At 41.3% G+C, this 9,628-nt stretch overlaps 1 protein-coding gene across 1 annotated transcript; it reads left to right on the top strand.

Moving 5' to 3' along the window:
• The first annotated feature begins 5,663 nt into the window (after window positions 1-5,663).
• Window positions 5,664-9,304, top strand: LOC145440306 (uncharacterized). Its single transcript, XM_080317873.1, has 3 exons — window positions 5,664-6,218; window positions 6,888-7,953; window positions 8,196-9,304. Exons 1-3 carry the CDS (start codon window positions 6,011-6,013, stop codon window positions 8,293-8,295), a joined length of 1,374 nt encoding a protein of 457 aa, XP_080173999.1. The 5' UTR covers window positions 5,664-6,010; the 3' UTR covers window positions 8,296-9,304.
• The last annotated feature ends 324 nt before the right edge of the window (window positions 9,305-9,628 follow it).

Here is a 9,628-nt window from a genome sequence, read left to right as displayed (position 1 = left end):
CGGAGTCGAACCAAGCACCTTGTCGTGCAACATTGCCCACTGCCACCAGACGCAGGCTACTCTGGCAACTACCTATACGAATACAATGCGTGCCGCAAGAAAACACATTACAGCAGCTATACCGGCCATCCGCAAATCCTGGCCGAAAAAGCACTTCGTCAGCCCACCCCTAAAAACGCTTGTCTTGGAGCCCCCACAGGGCGAAAAGTCAAACTTCCGCTGGCTTCACCCCCGGACCCTACCGTTGGGTGGATGTTTTCACCTGTACTTGTGAGCACATCCATTCTACTCAGCGTAAGCGAGAGTTTACGTAGCTTTAATCGCGCCAATAATGAAAATTTCCGATCATTCACGGGAGAAGCGGTTTTCTCGCGGCCGAATTTTTGGCCCACCTTTCGGAGTCCCATGTTAACCTAAGCTTCATTATGTGTTGGTACGCCGCGGCGTGGTAATGGCTGACGCCGAAATACCTATAAATCATTCCGTATTTCTCAGTGAAGGTCACCTAATAAGCAAGACTTTTAGCGCGAAAGTTTCAAATAAATACGAATATATAATATATAATAAATATGATTTATGTTCATTTGCGAAATAATTTTGAGCCCTATTCATGCTTGGCCCGTCTCCAATTGGGCGGTTTGGAGCGCCGCCGTTAAGGTCCTGCACAAAATGAATGAATCAAAAACCAATGATCAAACTGCGCTGTTTAGCGATGAGTCGGCTCGTATCTGTTCTGTGTAGCCTACTTGTCACTCGCATGTCGTTAAATGACACGTCTTGAACTTTAAGTCAAAACGAACATGTTTCCAGCCCTAATGTTACCTCACGAAGTTTTTAATCAGTTTAAAATTTGATGTTTTATTTATTTTATCAATGAACAAGCCTTCAACATTGCATCTTGAAATTAAAGTATAAAATTCAAATATGCCTGGCGGACCGGCAGGAACGTCGTCGCGGACCGGCACCGGTCCGCGGACCGGCGGTTGAGAACCACTGATATAGATAACATTCAGAAGCACCTAACCCATCATATAGCTCAGTGGTTCCCAACCTTTTTCGACTCATCGCCCCCTTTTCAAGCTTCACACCAATCAACCAACTTTTCGGCTCGACACCAACGCCATATTGTTGCAATAAAGTGCAATGAAATAGGCTTGGTCAAATATACCAAATTATCCTAAATGTGATGTAGAACTAGCATTATACTTTTTGTGCGTAGCATAAAATGAGCATGTTTGAACTTTCTGCATCTTTCATACTGTTCTGATTTTCGATTTTACCCAGCCACACTTAATATATAGCTCATACCATACCTGGATTGGTGGAATTTCCTTTCTACAATTTATGCAGCTCAATTCAGTTCAGTTTACCAACAATTTCATCAGTTCCAAACACCACACGATTGCGATAAAAGAAACCATAGAAATGAGTCGAAACTACTTTCAATCAAGCATGCACCTTGGCCTGCAGATAATAATGAGACAACATGTGAATATGAGGAATATACACTGAATGAAAAGTAATGGAAGATAACTTAAAACGGACAAAAGCAATCAAAATCAAGTGGCATACATGATGAATGTGTCGATTAGATGAAATCTACATGTTTGTTTATCTTTATTACCGGTGATTCTCAATATGCTGAGGCCTTTTAGTTCCTTTAGCTTGATATACTTGAACCCGTTAGGTATGGATTTTCTGTGTTTAGGACCTGATGATGTTGCGGTTCGTGATTTGAGAGGCAACATGCCCATCTGCTTTACGACATAAAATTCAGTTCTGGTCGCAGGCTTGCAGCAACAAGCCCCTTTGACATAGTCCCCGTGATTACGCTTTACGGACGGCAAGCTGCACTGTAAAAATTATTGTTGTAAATACCCTGTAACCCTGGTATGTGTCTCAAGCTACTGTTAAATCAGTATACGTTTCCTGCTCCACGAGCAAACTTATAACTTCCCGTTATAAACATAAAAGTGAATGATTGAATGAAAGAAATAGGCCATGCTGTGGAAGATCACGTTACAACCGTATCAGCGTTGTTGGCGACATGCAAAGACACTGCGGCAGGCATACACCAATTGATGTATCAGACCCATTTATTATAATTATTGAATTCATAGGTAGAGTCCTACTCCTAGCTATTACACCTCACATTCTAAGGCAGAGGTCTCAAACACGCGGCCCGCGAGACCATTTTGTGCGGCCCGCGACGGCGTTTTGGATTTCGAAGTATTCGACAATATTTTACTACCAATTTTTGAGAACTTAAAATTCTACTCCAGAAGCCTGAAACTACTCATCAAACTTCACTAATACATCACTTTCAAAAGTTACCACTCAGTGGAAGATCAACTATTACGTGACATTACTTGTTTAATATGGTAAAACATGAACCGTTGATGATTCGTGACTGAAAATTGTGATTTGAACTTTAGCGCGACCCTCTGTAGAATTACTCGTACTCGTACTCGTCACGTCAAACGTTACAATCAGAGAAGGACTTTTGTGACTCGGAATGCCGTGACTTGGTACAACCACGCACGCAACAAAGCATGGTGTCCTATATGGTGTGGACACAAACAAATCTCACGGCTCAGTGAAATTGGTCTTTGTCACACTTTGGTCAAAGGCAATTTGACGGTAATTTTTGACCGGCTTGTCCTGCATTAGCCTAAATTTGATAAAACGGATATCAGTGGAATGCTACCACGGTACTGATTGCGAGAATATAAATTTATTCTGTTCGTGGTCCTGGAACTCCCCAAAATAAGCCTCGAATGTTGCATTGTATGTGAGTTTGGTATTGTGATGCAGCAATGACGTCTGGGAGCAGGCGAGGAGCACCGCAAGATGAAAGCGTATTGGCCATTGTTACGCAAGCGATTGAGCGCTCTCACTCTCGTGCGCATTTGCTCTTGAGCTGCTCAGACGGCGGCATGGCTGCGTCACACTACCAAACCCACTTACAATGCAATATTTGAGGCTTATTTTGGCGAGTTCCAGGGCCACGAACAGAATAAAATTGATATTTTCGCAATCAGTACCGTGGTAGCATTCCATTGATACCCGTTTTATCAAATTTAGGCTTGTGCAGGACAAGCCGGTCAAAAATTACCGTCAAATTGCCTTTGACCAAAGTGTGACAAAGACCAATTTCACTGAGTCATGAGATTTGCTTGTGTCCACACCATATAGCAGGGTTACCATACGTCCTCTTTTAAGAGGATTTGTCCTCTTTTTTGACTTTTTTGAAAGTGTCCTCGGAGGACGCCCTTTTGTCCTCTTTTTTGAGATTTTGTCCTCTTTTTTGAAAATTTAGGTCAGATTTAGAGCAAATTGCGAGTGATATGCCGTAAATGAGCACAGAAGTGACGCTCCGGCGGGTATTTCGGAGCGAAAAACGGTGATTTTAGCTCTGAGCGAAAAGATGACCTTTTTTTAGTCATCCACCTGGCAATGCGGAAAAATTCACCGGTTTTTGAGAATTCTTCCCCGGTTTTGCTAGTCTCAAATTTCTGAAAAAGTGTCCTCTTTTTAGATTTCCAAAATATGGTAAGCCTACCATATAGGACACTATGAACAAACTATCAAACTGGTAGGAGAAATAGTAAAATATCAAAAAGCCGTAGCTTGCGTTGCGTATAGCTTATTTAGATATCTAAGCATGTATAGGAGGTATGGCAACCGACATTGGCAGTATGTTGCCCCTTTGATATAGTTGGTTACATCCCGTGTCATCGTGGGCATCTTTATATATGTTATTATCGCCAATTAAATGTGACGAGCATTAGTCGTAGCCTACGCTTCACAGCTGTAACACCTACGGATTCTTCGGCGATTGCACATTTCTATTGTTATTGCACAGATCCTTTATGTTCAAGTTGTTATTGATCTGTTCCAACATTCGAAGGTAAAATCAAACGATGATTCTATTTGACTTCCGTAATGACATGTCAATATAGCCTAGTTATCAGGAGTAGACCTATGCTCGAAACCCGGAAATAAGGCCTACTTTGAAATACATTGAATTCCCCTATTATTGGTGGTGCGGCCCGCGGTGCCATCAAAAATAGGAAATTGGCCCGCGAGCACATTTGAGTTTGAGACCTCTGTTCTAAGGCAATATATATACACGTGTACGTCGGCTGTAAAAATTATCATAATTAGTAATTAATAGAGGCCAGGGGAACAAACGTATATATAGCCAGGGCCGTAACTGCCGCACCCCAAAGCCCCCAATTGGGGGGGGCGAGCTCGAAGGGGGCCCCAAATTTCTTGGTGAATTAGCATGAATTATAGAGTTTTTTTTTATCTTTATGCAACTTTTTCAAAAAAAATTCGCATTGCGCGCGATTTAAACTTGTCAAATGTTATGATTATTGGGTAGGCTACTCTTCCCCCGGGGGAAAATACGCAACATTTATATTAATGGGCATATCGGCGTTGGCCATTACCGCGCCACAACGCACCATGACATATACAGTTTTAGTCCATGTAACATGCGACTCCAAGAAGTGTGCCAGAACGATCGGCAGCGAGAAACCTTGGCCAAAAAGGACTGCCCTTATGGTGACCGAAAACTTCATTATATATACGAAATACATATAGGTTTGTTAGACCACAGTCGCCTAAATGCTGGCGCCGAATGTTCCCGTATTGCTAATTTGAACCTCACAACACAAATACCATCCCGAAGGGAAAAATTTGGTGCCAGTGAAGAAATACTAATTTGAAATCGTGTGATCTTTTAGTTTAGTACGTTTGGGCGATTCTATATTTTTTGATATAGCAGACAGGAGGTCACGAAATAACATCATGCAACGAAGTCATACCAACGTGTCCGCCCGTCAGAAGATGTATAATTATTATTTACGGGCTTTACAGTTTCAAAGACACCTCACTCAGCCCTACCGGTAAATCTGATTACGTGAGTAGAAAGGACAAGAAATTGATAGCAATATATATGCAATTACCGATCTTATTGACCGATTTTATCATGAATTATCAAAATTTATCGCGCTTAGCGCTGGCTAACTGAACAATACAACTGTAATTTCGTGGCAAAAGCGAACAACGTGATTGGGGGGAGGGGTCGGTTTATCACCCTATGGGAGCCCAAGACTCACGTTTTTTGGGGAGCCTGACGAAGTGCTGTTTCGTTCCTGCCAACGGGTATACACCCGTAGATGTTCATGTTCAATTATTAATGAGGCATCCTACCTTTTCAATCACACCTTAATCAGCTCTACCGGTAAATCAGATTACTGGAGCAGTGAGAGGATAAAAATTGATAGCGATATATAATAAGCAATACCGATCATATTGACTGATTCAGTCACGAAGTATACAAATTTCTCGCGCTTCGCGCGATTAGGCAAGCAAAGCTGACTCACTAAACGGACACCCAATGTATAAACAGCGTCATATTGACCGATTCAGCCATGAATCAAATAAATGTCTCGCGCTTCGCGCGATTAGGCCAGCAATGCAGATTCACTAAACGGACACCCAATGTAGAAACAACGCACACCCAATGTAAGCAAGGTACAGTCGGAGGGGGGTCTGGGTGGCGAAGCCCCCCAGAAGTTTGGTTTACCACCCTATGGGGGCCCAAAGCCAACGTTTTGGGGGGGGGCTGACGAAGTGCTGTTACGGCCCTGTATATAGCCATATCTTATATTTACCATAGGAACATATCACGGTCTGCCTATACCGGAACTGAACGTTCTTGTGCAAACCTAGTTTCAGAGGGTATCAAATTTCACGCGTCGTACTTTCTGCAGACACGGTTATAGTGGCGAATCGGTGGCGGCGACTTGCCCTATGTGCTGAAGTGCCGCGAGCTATTTACCCATTGTATATGGTATCGTAAGGTCGAAATATGAAGAACCAGTGGGCAGTACTGATTTTGCTCGATAGATGAAAAAATAATTATTACAATCATACTTTTAAGGAGGAATCATTCAATAATATTCCAATTTATTCGTGCGTGTGTCCTTCTGTGTAGGAAATGGCAATAATAACAACCGAGCAATTGCCAGTTTGCTTTACGCTCCTGTCAATTGTGTTGACGCAAGTCTCTTCGCTGAGATGTCACGAAGGATTCAACCTCACCGTAGGCGGGATCCCATTTTACTTTTGGGCGGAACATGGGTGCGACAAAAACAGCAACTGCATGATACAAGAATACACTTATCCATCGGAAAGGCGGTTTTCGGGTGAGTAGGGAGCATGTTGTATTTATGCGATCTTCCATCACGTTATCATCAGTCATACGCATTCATGTTGGTAATACCACACAAACCATGTGGTAAAACAGTAAAATTTCTACAACTGTTTGTTATTACTGCAATAAAATAAAGGCCTACACCTCACTCCTTGTTCGGCATCTGTTCCGTTTAGTTATAGATAACTAAGTAGGTTAATTATCTATAGTTCCATAGCAATAAAAATAATAATACCCCACCTCGAGAAAACGATATACGTTATATGTCTGTAGGGTTTCATTTAAAACAAAAATCAATTTAAAACAAACAACACCGTTTGTTATAAGTGCAACTCTATCTACCTGACGTTGCGTGACTATATAGCTCAATATATTTGAAGAGTATCTTGGAGGTACAGAACTCCAATATATCAATTGGAAAGTATATTCTCATTGAAATGAACCCGAATATTTCCTTGACACTCGTCAGGCAGTTGCGGACGATTACCATTGACCAGTGTAAGCCGAAAATATTCAATATTATATATTTTTCAATTCAATACAATACAGCATCGATATCAATAGTTCCGGATATAAAATCATTAACTTGGACTCTTCATATCAGCATCATTGAAATAAGTCATTCGTGTATACTGAATAATTAACTTATATGTGCTTGCAGAAATCTCCGTAAGGTACGGCGGCTGCGTATCAACGTCTGTCAAGCACTATTTCGCATGTCCCGCGAAGGGGGAGCCAGTTATACCAGACATTGAAGCATATAAAAACATTATTCGAGGCCTTGATAGAAAACTAGACCTTTTTGCGTCCGACTTGATGTCCAACGAGCAAAGATACAAAAATACGTATTTGTCTCGAGGAAATGATGTGACGGAGTTTATCGACGGGATCTACCAATTTCTGATGTCTGCTGGCTACTCAGCGAAGGAACTTCGCAGTTCGCTGTACGGTTTCGCTGATGACATCAAAAACAGCGATTCTTCTGCTATGATGATGAGTGGATACGCTTTATTACGATCATTGAAATCAGAGCATGAATCGGCGAGAACGCTTTCCAAGTCTTTGCGTCACTATATAAAGCAGCATTATGACGGGCGAGAGTTGTCACTAATCAGTCAGACAATAATCGATGCTGTGCCAAAAGTTCTGTTTCCGATTTTACAGAATTGGTTTCCCGATGTTGATAATTCTTACGAGGACATCTCGAACAGCATTGACTTGGAATTTGCCGGGTTGGGAGATGACGCCTACTCACACCTTCTCCTTATGATGACGTTGATCCAGAGTTCGATAACTCAACTCAGTCCTGACGAAAGCGATCTTATTTCGCTGGCATGTCGCGAAATCGTTAAAAGTCGTACCCTTGAATCGGGATCGGATGACTTGACGAAATTCGTTGTCGATGGCTTCACCTCGTTTGCACAGAAAACTAGACACAAATGCTCTAGTCGTGATGCAAAATGTATCCAAAACCGACTGAATGTATTCTTCGAATTTTATTCCATACCCTTTCAATATAGAAGCAAAACCTCTCGCACAAATCAGCATGTATTTTACGATTCTGTTAGCGAATTGATGGTTGCATACATCGTGGGAATAAGCGAAGCATTAGCGAATCCTAACAAAGTGATGGGGAGACACTACGACTTCATCATGCCGAAGATCGAAAAGCAACTTGGCGCCCTCGTTGGAGTGCTGAATGATCCTGCGGTTCAGCTCCCAACGACGTAAGTAATTTTAGTATAGATGCATGTAACAGCGGACTTGTTCTGCGTTATTTCTATTTTCTTACATCAGACCGAACTATCAACAAAACCCAGTTTTTTGTAGCAAACAGTATAGAATACCCATAAGAGAGTATTATAGAAATACTTTCCGTCATATTGCATCAGAGTATATACGATGCATTTGATTGGACCTGGCGGCGTATTTAGTAGGCTTCTGAGTATGCTGTCGATCTGTTTTACAGGGTTTGCAGATCTCATCATTGTGAAACCACCCTATGCAACGCTCATAAGTCTCTCGTCAACAGCGATCCACCCAACTACACTCTGAAAACTGAACTTTGATTCATCGATCATGCATATTCTACTTGGTTTGAAGTTGGATCTCTTCTATCGCATTCATCTCGCATCGGCTCACACATGATTAGATATTAGTATTAGATATTGTGACCATGAAAATTTGCCGACCTTTGAATCACATAAGCATATCTGATCGTCGAACTGGTCACACCGAATGGATCTGTACTTTCAATTTGAGCCCCGCAGTATACATCGCGATGCGGTACACATGCATTCATTTCGATGTGTGAGGCTTGGATCGCGGCACACCAATAAAACTCATATTGGGTCGCGGTCTAAAAAGTTTTTCAAGAACCACTGCTGTATATTAACATTGAACAATCCTATCGCCAAATATGACGTGACCGGCATGAAATGAAGAAAAATAGTAAATACGCTTCCTTGACAGTTCGGCAGTTTGTTGCGTTGATAGGGGTGGAAAAAGTACCGTTTTAAAACGCTATATATACGTGTGTTACACAACAATCTATAGTCTACAGTTTATATTCGATGGTTTGGTATCGAAAATACTGCACAATACAACTATACCCTGAAGGTATATAACTAATGTGCGTATTATGCGATCTGTGCCAATTACTGCGGTATAGCGAAGCTGCAATTAATGTATTACCCAACAGTATCCTATTTTGAATCCGTTTTGTGCCTTTGCGCACGACCATGTAGCAAACAATTGATGTTGTCTTTATTCGGACAAAACCGTTTCTCCGCTTAATTTGGTTAAAAGTGATCGGATCAAAGCGTCCAAATTAAGCGGAGTCGACTGTATATGAAAGTAGCTACATTGTCGTTTTCGGATTACAATTTATCCAGCAACGAATTTTGCCTGTAGTATTGACCAATTTTTAATGATACCGCAAACTAAGTGGTTATAGTACATTCGCTTATGAAGCTTATGAGCTATCTGATATGGATTCAATCGTTTGTTATAGTCTCTGCACCCAATGACTTGCCCAGATTATGTAGTCTGTACGAAATAAAATATATTCCTAGTTCAGAGTTGAGAATATAATGTACAATATTCAGAGATAATATTAGTTTTTCGCTCAACGACTAACGCAAGGTACAATGTGATACACAAGATTGTAATGGACTGACCTCAGAATATCGAAACGATCACAAGCGGTCCATTAATCTAGGAACCAAACCCTCTGCTATCCCAGACAATTTAAGTTACTTAATAGAAGTTGCGCAGCACTCAAAACTATGTCAAATATACCGTAGAGGAAAAAGTAGCTATTGACTTAATACTGAATGAAAATGGTCTGGACAATAAAACCACTTTTCTAGTAAGTACTTCAAGTGAAGAGTTACCAAATTT

Source organism: Botryllus schlosseri, chromosome 6 (genome assembly GCF_051294905.1).
Source record: "Botryllus schlosseri isolate E-star chromosome 6, Bs_hap1, whole genome shotgun sequence".
NCBI lineage: Eukaryota > Metazoa > Chordata > Ascidiacea > Stolidobranchia > Styelidae > Botryllus > Botryllus schlosseri.
The sequence above is the reverse complement of the archived record's forward strand: the minus strand, read 5'-3'. Positions and strand labels throughout refer to the sequence as shown.

What these genes read in the sequence shown, in the direction of transcription:
- LOC145440306 (XM_080317873.1), top strand. Translation starts at nt 6,011, where the DNA reads ATGGCAATAATAACAACCGAGCAATTGCCAGTTTGCTTTACGCTCCTG. An exon ending in ATCGGAAAGGCGGTTTTCGG is followed by an intron (nt 6,219 to 6,887) that starts GTGAGTAGGGAG and finishes ATGTGCTTGCAG; the next exon opens with AAATCTCCGTAAGGTACGGC. An exon ending in GCGGTTCAGCTCCCAACGAC is followed by an intron (nt 7,954 to 8,195) that starts GTAAGTAATTTT and finishes TCTGTTTTACAG; the next exon opens with GGTTTGCAGATCTCATCATT.